Below are 12,979 nucleotides of genomic sequence, written 5' to 3'. Positions count from 1 at the left end.
TTGTAATGGTCATCCTCTTGCACAGTACAAGAAATTTGGGTACTGTCCTAAAATATCTCGGGATGTATCTCATTCTCTTCTCACTCACAACGCATGATGATGGAGCCTGTGATGTGTGAGAAAATAAAAAGAGATGTATTCTCAGGATAAGAAAAGACTTCTTTTTCTGTGAAAATCATGGTTTGCTTTTGAAAAATTAGTGACAAGTCTAATTATAGTAATGTTGATTATTTAGTCAACAACAAATTCATTTGGAATTTCATATCAGAAAAATCATAAAAAGATATAGAAAGAAGTGGCGGAGGGGTGGAGTTTATACTTCACCCCATATCAGAGAAACTCTTAAATTTTAGCTAAAATTGATAGATTTCGTCGATATTTCCGACATATCGGTTAAATATCGAAGAAATTTTTATATTTCGTCTAAACCAATGTTTGACATTCCCTAAAGTTTCAGTTTAAATTTTACGTTTTGAGCAAATTTCTTCATTTCCATTGAAGACAAATAATATCGATATATCCATCGATATTTGCACAAGTTTGCATATCGATATTTCTATCGCTATCGGTGTTATAACCAAATCCAGTCATCGGTATTTCCACCGCTATCGGTTTTCAAATACAACCCACTTACCCACGTGTACATTCAGATACATATATGATGGTGATCTTTCACTTTGACAATAATAGTTAACCAAAACCCAGTCATAATTAACCAAACCAATCAATAATTTAAGGCCAAAATGCTTACGTACGTAGTATTAGTCAAATGGAATTGTCATTGTCGCATGCATGAGTGGAAGAATATTCGTCGGTGTATCTTATAAAAACAAAAGAAAGTCAAAAGATGCAAATTACATGTGATGTTTTACTTTTAATACCTAATATATAGCTTAATTTAGGAGATAAGCATCAGTAAGGATTAAGTTATCATAGCTTCTTAGATTTCAACCGTTGTGTGACTTGTGTCTCATTAATACTGATAAACGTATTATGTACTACATTGTTAGTGACTATTTATTATTGTTTTTCACATATTATAATCCACTATTTCTCGTTTACCAACTGAATTTGAATATACATTGTTAGCCCAAATAGCACGCGTGAATAATCATCAATATAACAATCTTTACAATTTCAAGCACATATAACGTCAACAATAAAACTACCATTCTAATTTCTGATTGTATAACAAATTGTAATCATGTGGTGAAGTCAGTTAACAATCATGGTCCAAATAAAATTTTCTCCTTTTTTTTTTGTCAAACGTTAAGTGTACAAGTGTCATTTTCCTTTGTTGCATCAACCAATCATGAAGCTCCATATGTGCATGAATTTTTCTGTTTGAAAACATTATTTTAGAACTAAAATAGAGAAAAACCAAAAAATCACAAAGTTCATACTCTCGGACGCGCCACCGTCATCCCGCGTACCACTTCCCCACCCCCACTGCCTTTGCCCTATACATTCCCCACCTCTTAATCTCCGGTGACATGAACCCTAACTGGCCCTCCTAATTAAAACCTCAATTTCCCCCTATTTAATTTTGATCCTTTAAACAAATGGATATTGGAGTGTATCACCCAAGCTACCCATGGCGTGATTAGAGGACATTGACTTGAATAGCTTAGGATGTCTTGTGCATCAAGGTAATCAATCTTTTGTTTTATGCAACGATACATTTATACTCTGGTAGGTTTGCGCTATACCACACAACATATTAATGATAATTAATCATCAAACTCGTCATACACTAGAAAAAAGGATAATGCTATCCACGTACCTATTTTTACTTCTCACATGCTTATTTCAATTTTTTACTTTTATTTAGATCAAATGAATTGAGGAAAATTAATTATTAAAAAATAATAATGGTGTGTTACAAATAAGATGTGTGTGAATATCACTCCCAAAAAAATGAAAAGTATGACTACACGGTAGGATTAGTGACAACATAATTAGTACATTATTACCTTCACATCGTTAGTGACATCGAGATTGACCATGTTAATTTTTTAAGTTTGAACAAACAACTCCAATGGGAACCCAAGAAAATTGTAACTTGTTCATCACGAATGGACTTTTTTGTTTTTTTCCTTTTTATAAAAGGAATCATCAAGTAATTTTGTCACGACAATTCATAATTTCAAGAGTTAGAAAGACTCATATTTTAGCATATCCTGATTACTATCGTGTTATTTATCAGCGTCAGAAATAAAACATGTCCAAATCTGATTACTCAGATAAGGATTTGAGGAACTTTTTCGGTTTGCAGTTGTGATCCACATCCTTCTTTTCACGTTTTCTATCTCACGTTTTCTATCTCTGTCTCGCTATTAAAACCCTAATGTCCAAATCTGATTGGCTACATGTTATCATCTTTATGTATGCTCTGTGAATCATTTTTAAAAGTGGTGGCTGACTTGTCCTGCTTTTTAACCCCCTTCCCAGAAGGTTCGTCGGTCTCCAGCTCCTATTTTTTCTTAAATAAAGCACGCGTATTCTTTTCTATATATATGTATACACACACGATTCCAGAGTCCAGTCAAAGCATCTGATCTCCTTACGAGTTTTCTCGAGTGTACTCTGCTATCTTTCTTAGTTACTCCAGAAGTTTCAGCAGCTTTTATTTATTCGATTATTGTCTGTTCAATTCTATTTCTTTTCCTGTTCATAACCTGTTTGCTGGTTTGTGCAAAGTCTGAATCTTGCTATCTGTTTCTGCGTATTTTCTCAATTGCCCAATTGGGTCGAGTTCTTCATAACCCAGATTCCATTTTTCATTTCACTTTCGTTCTCAATAGAATCAGTTCCAAAATCTCACATCCCAGTTGGGTTTATTGAAAATTTGAAAAGTCTGACTTGGGATTGTTGAAAAGTTGAAACTTTATGGATACCCTTCTTGAAAGATATGATGTTTCCATGGAAAGATTCAATTTTGGGTCAGTCTATCCTGATCAAAGTCTTGTAAATGGGTTCAAAGTGAATCATGAATCCACCAATTCAATTTTCCCTCCGACAAACTTGGATCATAATTCTAGTGATTCAAGCCCTTATTCGAGCACTGGTTCAGATGGAGATTCTATTGACCCAAACGATTTCAATCATCCGATGCTCAAGTACATAAGCGATATTCTTCTGGAAGAAGATTTGGAGGGTAAGCCCTGCATGATGCAGGGCTGTTTGGCCCTCCAAGCTGCTGAGAAGTCTTTCTTTGATGTCCTTAATCCGAAGGGTCCCCCTTCGCCAAACCAACCCCCTTTGTCCCATAGCCTTGAGAATTCGGATGATGATTCCACCCCGAGTTTTCATAGCGGTAATGGCTCCTCTATTGCTGCTAAGACAGACTGGGGTTTTGATTCTTCAGAAACCTCCCATTTCCAATCTTCTCTTGTTGAGTCTCAATCGGATAACCTGTTGGTTTCTGTAGAAATTTTTAGGTCGACGGGCCGAGGGCCCACTCCAACAACACCGATACTGTCCCCACTTAACCACCTGCACAATCCTCAGGTGTGGGGTTTTATCACAAAAGGCCTCGGTGTTAATTAGAGAGGGGTATTTCTATTTAAAGCACTCTTCTCTTCTCCCTCTGTCCGATGTGGGACTGGGGGTTCCAACACTCCCCCGCACGTGAGACCCCACTTATAGGTCACACGTGAATTTCCACACATCGGCAACCACGTGGAGCCATGTCAGGACTCACCCAATCACGCGGGGCCAATGGGGACCCACCCAAACACGTGGCATCTTTGGCCTACGTGGACAATCACGCGGGGCCAATGGGGACCCACCCAATCACGTGGCAGTACGGGCCCGTCCCCTGGCTCTGATACCATGTAGAAATTTTTAGGTCGACGGGCCGAGGGCCCACTCCAACAACACCGATACTGTCCCCACTTAACCACCTGCACAATCCTCAGGTGTGGGGTTTTATCACAAAAGGCCTCGGTGTTAATTAGAGAGGGGTATTTCTATTTAAAGCACTCTTCTCTTCTCCCTCTGTCCGATGTGGGACTGGGGGTTCCAACAGTTTCGGATTTGCTTTCTGAGCTGCAAAGTTCTGGGCATTTCGGAGGTGTAGGGGAAGCAAGCAAGTTCCTCCCAAATGGAAGTTTTGGAACTTTTGACCAGGAGAGGAACCACTTGATGCATCCAGGTCCTGATCTGCGCCCTCCGGGGACTCGCACACTGGTGAGGAGACCGGAGAATTATGGGTACAACTCAACAAATATATTGAAGGGAAAAAAGAATCATCAAAGGGAGGATGTTGATTATCCAGAAGAAGGGAGGAGCAGCAAGCTGCCAGTTGCTTTTGCTGATGACTCTGAGCCGCCGCAAGAAATGTTTGATGAAGTGTTGCTCTGTCATGGGCATCATCGTCTGGGTAACAAGCAGTCAAAAGGGGCTAAAACAACGCGTTCAAAGAAACAGAATAACAACACGGAAATGGTTGATTTGAGAGCATTGCTAACTCAATGTGCACAAGCTGTGGCAAACTATGACCAACGAACTGCAAGTGAACTACTCCAAAAGATACGGCACCACTCTTCCCCCTGTGGTGATGCAAACCAGAGATTAGCTCATTACTTTGCTGATGGCCTAGAGGCACGCTTGGCTGGCGCCACAACCCCAACATACTCTTTTCTTGTTGGTACACAAACATCAACTGCTGACATATTAAAAGCTTATCAGGTGTTTATTTCTTCATCCCCTTTCAAACTCATGTCAAATTTCATGGCCAACAGAACGATTATGAAACTCTCAGAAAACGCAACAAGGCTTCACGTTATTGATTTTGGTATTTCGTATGGTTTCCAATGGCCCTGCTTTATCCAACATCTCTCGGAGAGAACTGGTGGACCTCCTAATCTTCGTATCACAGCAATTGAGCTTCCCCAACCAGGTTTTCGACCTACCGAAAGAGTTGAAGAGACTGCGCGTCGGTTGAAAAAATATGCTGAGAGATTTAATGTTCCATTTGAGTGCAATGTCATTGCTCAGAAATGGGAGACAATCAAATTTGAGGATCTTAGAATTGACAGAAGTGAGCTGACTGTGGTCAATTGTATGTGCCGTTTAAAGCATATACCTGATGAGACGGTGATGGCGAGCAGTCCAAGAGATATTGTGCTAAAGTTGATCAAGAAAATTAATCCAGACGTTTTCATTCATGGGGTTGTCAATGGGACATACAATGCACCCTTCTTTGCCACACGGTTCAGAGAGGCACTTTACCACTACTCTGCATTCTTTGATATCTTTGAGGCCACTGTTCCCCGCGAAGATGAAATGCGTCGGTTGTTTGAAAAAGCAATTTACGGTAGAGACATCGTGAATGTCGTAGCTTGTGAGGGACTGGAAAGAGTTGAAAGGCCTGAGACATACAAGCAGTGGCAGGTTCGGAACGTGAGGGCTGGGTTCAAGCAGCTCCCACTAGACCAAGCTCTTTTGAAGCGAGTGAAGAGAATGTTGAAGTCTTATCATGATGATTTTAGGATTGATGAAGATGGGAACTGGATGTTGCAGTCATGGAGAGGAAGAACTATCTTGGCTCTTTCAATTTGGGTGCCGGCCTAGGCAACTAGTACAATCTTTATTCTCTTTGTTGTTGATTTTTTTGTGTAATATTCCATCCAGGGACAAAGGTGTGCATACTGCTTTGTTCTTGGTTTTATGAGTTTATTGTTTATTTTTCTTTTATTCATTGCTGCCTATGGGAGCTTGATCTTGGATATGTAATATTTTGAACCAGTTCTTGATAAATGCACTCTTTTGCCAACATATGGTTGTTAAATGCTCAACTCTTCTTATGACTTGAGATTCTTAGGACATTTTTGGTGTTTACGATTGGATTGGACTAGATAACTCACAACACCTAAGGTATGTTGAAGTAAGAAATACAGGTGAACTTTTCCATTTTGTGTAAGTTGAGGGAATTCGGTAGATTAGTCACGAAGGAAATTCATCCCTTTCAATTCCCACAAATTGGTAGGATTGGATTTGGGGATATGCTCTTTTTAGAACTAATCTCTCATTTGCCTTCAACTTGGACCCGTGAGTCTAAAAACAGTGAATCAAATACAAACTATTACTTCAGAAAGAAAAAGAACTCTGCAGTCAATTAAAGTGTCAAACTTCAATAAGGCTTGATAATTATTGATTAAAAAAGCCAGAATCTATGGCAGCAATGAAGAAAATTGCAACTTAAAGAGGAAAAAACCTAAAAATTGTTATACTACGTTGGTGAACTCATATGGTCAATCTGTCATAGCAGAAGTAAAATATGGCTGATTAGAATTTTCTAAGTTTTCCTTTTAGTACCCTTATTTTTATTTATGAGTTTTGTATTGGTTGTAAACAAATTTCAATATTTTCGTACTTTATAATTAAGAGAATTTTAATGAAAAACTCACGGTACTGTTCATTTTAACGAAAAATCATATTTTTACACTAAAAAGTCAATCTTGGTCCTATTCACTTTACTCTTTATTCTATCCTTATCATTAAAACTTAAAGTTTTCAAATCATTTTCATTAGTTTTCTCTATAATTAACATGGTCAAATTTCCCTCCTGCAAAAAACTTTGAATAGAAAATTATGGTGGGAACACAGGAAAGGTATGGATTGTCAGGCAAGGACTTGTCTAATTTGTTGATTGGCCCCTTGCAAAGTTGATTTTTATGTTTATGGACCTTTTGACTCTTGACTACCCATCTACAATGATAGGAGTCCGACAGGAGATAAAGCAGCCTTACTCTATATGGACTGCAATTTTATTAAAATTTGGCTACTGACTTTGTCAAACTTTTGAATTCAGACCTTCCCAGAAGTTTCATTAAAATATGCAGTATGAAGATGTCTCTGCAGATTTTATTGTAAAAGAAAAAAACAGCATCTGTCTGATCATTGTACTGTTCCACAAGTTATCAGGTACTCTGCAAGATTTCTTAGTGTTTCATTCTTTCATTCCTTTTTTGGTTATCAGTTCCAAATTTCATCACTTCTGAGCCTTGAAAAATAAGAATTTTGAGCTAATCCTGCTAGATAGGTTGTTTTCATGGATACCCTTTATGTTGAAAGATTTTCTGCCCCCATTGAAGGATTTGAATTCGGCGATGGCTCGAATTCAGTCTGTTGTGATGAGAATCTTGCAGGTGGGTTCAAAGAGAATCATGAATCCACCAACCCAAACTCCCTTCCATCCAACTTCGATCATCCTAGTGTTTCAAGTACTTCTTTGAGCGCGGGTTCGGATGCTGATAATATCGATATCAGTGATTGCAATCAACCTGTGCTCAAGTACATAAGCGATATTCTTCTGGAGGAAGATTTGGAGGGTAAGGCCTGCATGTTGCAGCAATCTTTGGCCCTCCAAATGGCTGAAAAATCTTTTCATGATGCCCTTAATTCGGAAAACCCTCCTTTACTCAACCAACCCTCCTTTTCTGTGTACCAAAGCTTTGAGGATTCCGATGTCGGTTTTCATAGCAGTGATGGCTCTGTTGCCAGTTTTTATAGCAGTAATGGCTCTATTTCTGCTAATAGCGGCTGTGTTTGGGATGTTTCACAACCCTGTCATGTCCAGTCTTCACTCTTTGAGCCTATATCGGATACCCTTTTCGTTTCAGATTCGTTTTCTGTAGAGGAAGGAATCAAGTTCGTTCCAAAAGAAAGTTGTGAAGTCATTGACCCTGAGAGGGACCAGTTAATGCCTTCAGGTTCTGATCAGTGGCCTCGAGGTCCTTGCACACTGATTCGGGATTTGGCATCGAAGAATGGCTACAACTCAACAAATGGTTCAAAGGGAAAGAAGAATCATCGGCGGGAGGATGGCTATGACACAGAAGAAGGAAGAAGAAACAAGCAGTCAGCTGCTGCTTGTGACAGTTCTGATCTGCAAGAAATATATGATAAGGTACTACAGAGTGTGAACCATGAACCTGACTCTTGTTCTCATGATGAATCTTCGAAAACCAAGGGAAATAGGACGTTGCAGCATAAGGAGCAGTCAAAAGGATCAAAAGCATCACGTGCAAAGAAACAAAACAGCAACGGGAAGGTAGTAGACCTTTGCAAACTGCTAACTGAATGCGCAGAAGCTGTGGCAAGCTATAACCAACAAGCTGCAAATGAACTACTCAAGCGGATAAGGCAGCACTCTTCGCCCTACGGTGATTCAACCCAGCGATTAGCTCATTACTTCGCTGATGGCTTAGAGGCGCGGTTGGCTGTTGCCAGAAACCCGTCATATTACCGTCCTCTAATGATGCACATGCACATACCAGAAACCGAAATCTTGAAGGCTTACCAGGTGTATGTTACTGCATGCCCTTTCAAGAAGATGGTGCACTTCTTTGCCAACAGAACAATTATGAAAACAGCAGAGAAGGCGACAAGGCTTCACATTATTGATTTCGGTATTTGTTATGGTTTGCAATGGCCCTGCCTTATCCAAAGTCTCTCAGAGAAAACCGGCGGGCCTCCTAAACTTTGTATCACATTAATTGAGGTTCCCCAACCAGGCTTTCGACCTGCAGAGATAATTGAAGAGACGGGGCGTCGCTTAACTAAATACTGTGAGAGGTACAATGTCCCATTTGAGTACAATGTCATTGCTAAGAAATGGGAAACCATTCGATTGGAGGATATTCGTATTGACAGAAATGAGGTGACCGTGGTTAACTGTATGTTCCGGTTGAAGCAAATACCTGATGAAACAGTGATGGCGAACAATCCAAGAGATGCTATCTTAAATTTGATCAAGAGAATCAATCCAGACCTTTTCATGCACGGAGTTGTCAATGGAACATACAATGCGCCCGCCTTTGTCACACGGTTCAAACAGGCACTCTTCCACTTCCACGCATTCTTTGATATCTACGAGGCCACTGTTCCACGCGAAGATGAACAAAGAATGCTGTTTGAAAGAGCAGTATTTGGGAGGGACATAATGAATGTCGTAGCGTGCGAGGGGCAGGAGAGAGTTGAAAGGCCGGAGACATACAAGCAGTGGCAGGCTAGGTATGCGAGGATCGGGTTCAAGCAGCTGCCGTTGGACCGAGCGCTCTTGCAGAAAGTGAAGACCTTGTCGAAGGTGATGGGGTATCATAGTGATTTCCTAATTGAAGATGATGGCCAGTGGATGCTGCAGGGATGGAAAGGAAGAATCGTCTTAGCACTTACTGCTTTGAAGCCTGCATAGGAGTCGCACTTTGTGATGCCTAAAATCTGTATTTTCTTGTATCTTCAATATTTCCTGTACGTCTCGTTTACACACTAGATTCAATCAACATATTGAATGAAGAAACGGATGTCACCTTTCAAATCTTGTCCAAATTGAAGGAAATGTTTTTACTTTTACCTGTTACTAGTCAATATCAGCAGGGAGGCTGCTGTTGCTGTTTGCTTTTTGGGTATTTGAATATAATCATTTGGTTCTCCGGGTTACTGTAAACGTTAACACGATTGCAAGAGGTTTGTTCTAAAATACACGAAGCGCTATTCAAGCGGTAGGTAGGGGTTAGCGCTTAGGCGTTTAGATAGGGTCTAGTGGTTTTTTTTAATTAATTAAATTTATTATATAACATATAAATAAATAATTATTTATACTTAAAAAATATATAATTGTAGTGGAATATAAATGACATATAGATTATAAAGTATTAGAACATATCGAAAACACGGAGAGCAAACATATAATGAATATTTATCCAAGTATTCAACAAGTCTCTAATAATTTATTGAAAAATTAAAATGCAAAATAAAAGTTCACTATTTTCTATCTAAATGAGAGTTGTGATTTAGATGAGTGCGCCTAGGAATATCTAGGCGTTCTTTTTTAATTTTCAAACATCTATAAAATAATCGAAAATGTGATCAACCGCTACCGTCTATTAAAAAACAAATTAGCGTAGTGAATATTCAAAGTTGACAATAATAATCCCACGTGGATTTACACATATTATTGTTTTGTCTATGTGCTCTTTCTTAATTTTCAAAGATCTATAAAATAATCGAAAATGTGATCAACTGCTACCGTCTATTAAAAAACAAATTACTGTAGTGAATATTCAAAGTTGACAATAATAATCCCACGTGGATTTACACATATTGTTGTTTTAGCCCAAGTGCAGTTCATCTTTACGCTTAGGGTCTTTTTCACTATATATGTCTATATAGTTTTTTCCCACTTTGTTTAGAAGGTGGCGGCTGATTTTGTCCTACTTTCGGAGAAAGGACCTCCCCCAGATGGAAATTTCATTACTGTGAACAGGTTTATACTTCCTCCACTGACTCTCGATTCATTTTGATTTTAGACAACAAATAGTGAAGAATTTCAGGTTTTATTTTTCATTCGAGCGATATTCTAACTAATCAAATCTCAACTACATCGAAGTGGATTCAAATTTCAGTACGAGAAGTGAGCACACTACTTTAACCAACTTCTGGATGTCCAGGTTTACAAAGAGTTTCAGCTTTCATTCAATATTTTTTTTTTTTCTTGATTAATCTTATTTCTGTTCATAATCTACTAGCTGATATTTTTCTCTCTCTCTCTCTCTCTCTCTCTCTCTCAATTAGCTGCAGTCCTTTCCAAAGCTTCCTAGTCATCAGTTCCAAAATTCCAACACCACTGCTGAGGTTCTTCAAATCTAAGAAACCAGACAAGTTACTGCTAAATTAATTCTTTTATGGATACCCTTTTTGAAAGATTTTATGTTCCCATGGAAAGATTCACTGTTGGTCATGGATCTAATCAAAATCTTGGAAATCATGGATCCACCAATCCAATTTTTCTTCCAACAAACTTGGACCACAATCCCAGTGATTCGAGATCTTCCCAGATTCCTGTAAATGGATTCCAAGTGAACGATGAACCCACCAATACACTTTTCCTTCCGCCCAACCCAGACCATCCAAGTGAATCCGGGTTTTCGAGCTCGGGTTCAGATGGAGATACTTTTGATATTAGTGTTTGCAATCATCCTGTGCTCAAGTACATAAGCGATATTCTTTTGGAAGAAGATTTGGAGGGTAAGCCCTGCATGTTGCAGGACTGCTTGGCCCTCCAAGCTGCTGAGAAATCTTTCTATGATGTTCTTAATCCGAAGGGTCGTTCGTCCAGCCAATCCCCTCTTCCGGTGGACCGAAGCTTTGAGAACTCAGATGATGATTTCACAGAGTGTTACCATGGTAGTATTGGCTGTGTTGCTGCTAGGACAGACTCGGTTTCGGGTTCAGAAACCTCTCATGTCCAATCTTGTCCGGTTGAGTCTTCATCGGATGCCTACAACTCAACAAATAGATTGAAGTCAAAGAAAAATCACCTGAGGGAGGATGGCGATTATACGGAAGAAGGGAGAAGCAACAAACAGTCCGCTGCTTCTGCTGATGGCCCCGAGCCACAAGAAATGTTTGATGAGGTTTTGCTCTATAAGGATGCGAGGCATGCGTTTGAGTCTTGTTCTGATGATCAGTCTGTCAAAAGTGGAAGTGGGAAGTTGAAGTGCAACAAGCAACCAAAAGTTTCTAAAGCAGCACGATCGAAGACAAAGAATAAGAACAGGGAATTAGTTGATTTGTGCACAATGCTGACTCAATGCGCACAAGCTGTGGCAAGCTATGACCAGCGAACTGCGAGTGAACTAATCAAGAAGATAAGGCAGCACTCTTCTCCCTGTGGTGAGGCAACCGAGAGATTAGCTTATTACTTTGCTAACGCCCTAGAGGCGCGGTTGGCTGGCTCCAGAACCCCCTCATATTCTCCTCTTTTAAGCCCGCAGACACCAGCTACCGAAATCTTAAAAGCTCACCGGGTGTATATTACTTCATGCCCTTTCACGAAGATGTTGTACTTCTTCGCCAATAGAACAATAATGAAACTGGCGGAAAGTGCTACGAGGCTTCACATTATTGATTTTGGTATTTCTTATGGTTTCCAATGGCCATGCCTGATCCAACGCCTCTCCGAGAGATGTGGTGGACCTCCTAATCTTCGTATCACAGCAATTGAGCTCCCCCAACCAGGTTTTCGACCTACTGAAAGGGTTGAAGAGACAATGCGTCGCTTGGAAAAATATGCTAAGAGATTCGTTGTCCCATTTGAGTATAATGTCATTGCTCAGAAATGGGAAACTATCCGATTTGAGGATCTTAAAGTTGACAGGAGTGAGCTGACTGTTGTTAACTGTATGCGCCGATTAAGGCACATACCTGATGAAACAGTCGTGATGAGCAGTCCGAGAGACACTGTCCTTAACTTGATCAAGAAAATAAATCCAGACCTTTTCCTTCACGGAGTTGTCAATGGGACATATAATTCGCCCTTCTTTGTCAAGCGGTTCAGAGAAGCACTCTTCCATTACTCTTCGCTGTTTGATATGTTTGAGGCCACTATTCCTCGCGAAGATGAACACCGGCTGATGTTTGAAGGAGCAATATATGGTAGAGACATAATGAATGTTGTAGCATGCGAGGGGCTCGAACGAGTTGAAAGGCCGGAGATATACAAGCATTGGCAGGTTAGGTATCAGCGGGCAGGGTTCAAGCAGGTGCCGCTAGACCAGGAGCTCATGAGGAAAGTGAAAGCTATGCTGAAGTTGATGCGTTATCACAATGATTTTCGAATCGATGAAGATGGCCACTGGATGCTGCAGGGATGGAAAGGAAGAATTGTCATGGCACTTTGTGCTTTGAAACCTGCTTAGGAGTTTCACAATGTGGTTGCCAAGATTTGTATTCTCTTTGAATTATTAATATATCTTATAGCTTCTTGTTCACTCTTAATTTTCTCTTATCCATCTCTGCCTATGGAGCTTGATCAAATTTCTTATCAATTGCCTATAATTTGTATATCAATTTCGTATCATTTGTATACCAATTTCGTATAATTTACTACGTGCATATTCGATGCACTAGTTACGCCATAATATTGGGGTAGCACACATATGACAAATAAGTTTGATAATAAGTATGACTT

General features: G+C 39.6%; 1 protein-coding gene and 2 pseudogenes across 6 annotated transcripts; all 3 read left to right on the top strand.

The window, feature by feature from the left end:
* Positions 1–2,513: 2,513 nt before the first annotated feature.
* Positions 2,514–5,781, top strand: LOC148692785 (scarecrow-like protein 30). Of its 2 annotated transcripts, XM_088680182.1 has the most exons (3): positions 2,514–3,426; positions 3,697–3,711; positions 4,051–5,781. In XM_088680182.1, the coding sequence occupies exons 1-3, from the start codon at positions 2,890–2,892 to the stop codon at positions 5,575–5,577; spliced, it is 2,079 nt and encodes a 692-aa protein (XP_088536308.1). In that variant the 5' UTR covers positions 2,514–2,889; the 3' UTR covers positions 5,578–5,781. The 2 variants fall into 2 exon arrangements, with proteins under 2 accessions (XP_088536308.1, XP_088536307.1); XM_088680181.1 differs by lacking the exon at positions 3,697–3,711 and having other exon boundaries at positions 2,515–3,419; positions 4,029–5,781.
* A 1,007-nt stretch (positions 5,782–6,788) lies between these two features.
* On the top strand, positions 6,789–9,360 carry LOC137743127 (scarecrow-like protein 30 pseudogene; annotated as a pseudogene). The gene has a single exon (XR_015953772.1). The product of XR_015953772.1 is annotated as a scarecrow-like protein 30 pseudogene (transcript).
* Positions 9,361–10,199: 839 nt separating this feature from the next.
* On the top strand, positions 10,200–12,779 carry LOC137743720 (scarecrow-like protein 30 pseudogene; annotated as a pseudogene). 3 transcript variants are annotated; one of them, XR_015953323.1, is made up of 3 exons: positions 10,200–10,273; positions 10,397–10,457; positions 10,582–12,779. The product of XR_015953323.1 is annotated as a scarecrow-like protein 30 pseudogene, transcript variant X2 (transcript). The 3 variants fall into 3 exon arrangements; XR_015953324.1 differs by having other exon boundaries at positions 10,203–10,273; positions 10,588–12,779; XR_015953322.1 differs by lacking the exon at positions 10,200–10,273 and having other exon boundaries at positions 10,302–10,457; positions 10,588–12,779.
* Positions 12,780–12,979: the final 200 nt, after the last annotated feature.

This window comes from Pyrus communis, chromosome 11, assembly GCF_041283825.1.
Source record: "Pyrus communis isolate YQ-2024b chromosome 11, ASM4128382v1, whole genome shotgun sequence".
In the NCBI taxonomy this organism is placed as follows: domain Eukaryota; kingdom Viridiplantae; phylum Streptophyta; class Magnoliopsida; order Rosales; family Rosaceae; genus Pyrus; species Pyrus communis.
The sequence above is the reverse complement of the archived record's forward strand: the minus strand, read 5'-3'. Positions and strand labels throughout refer to the sequence as shown.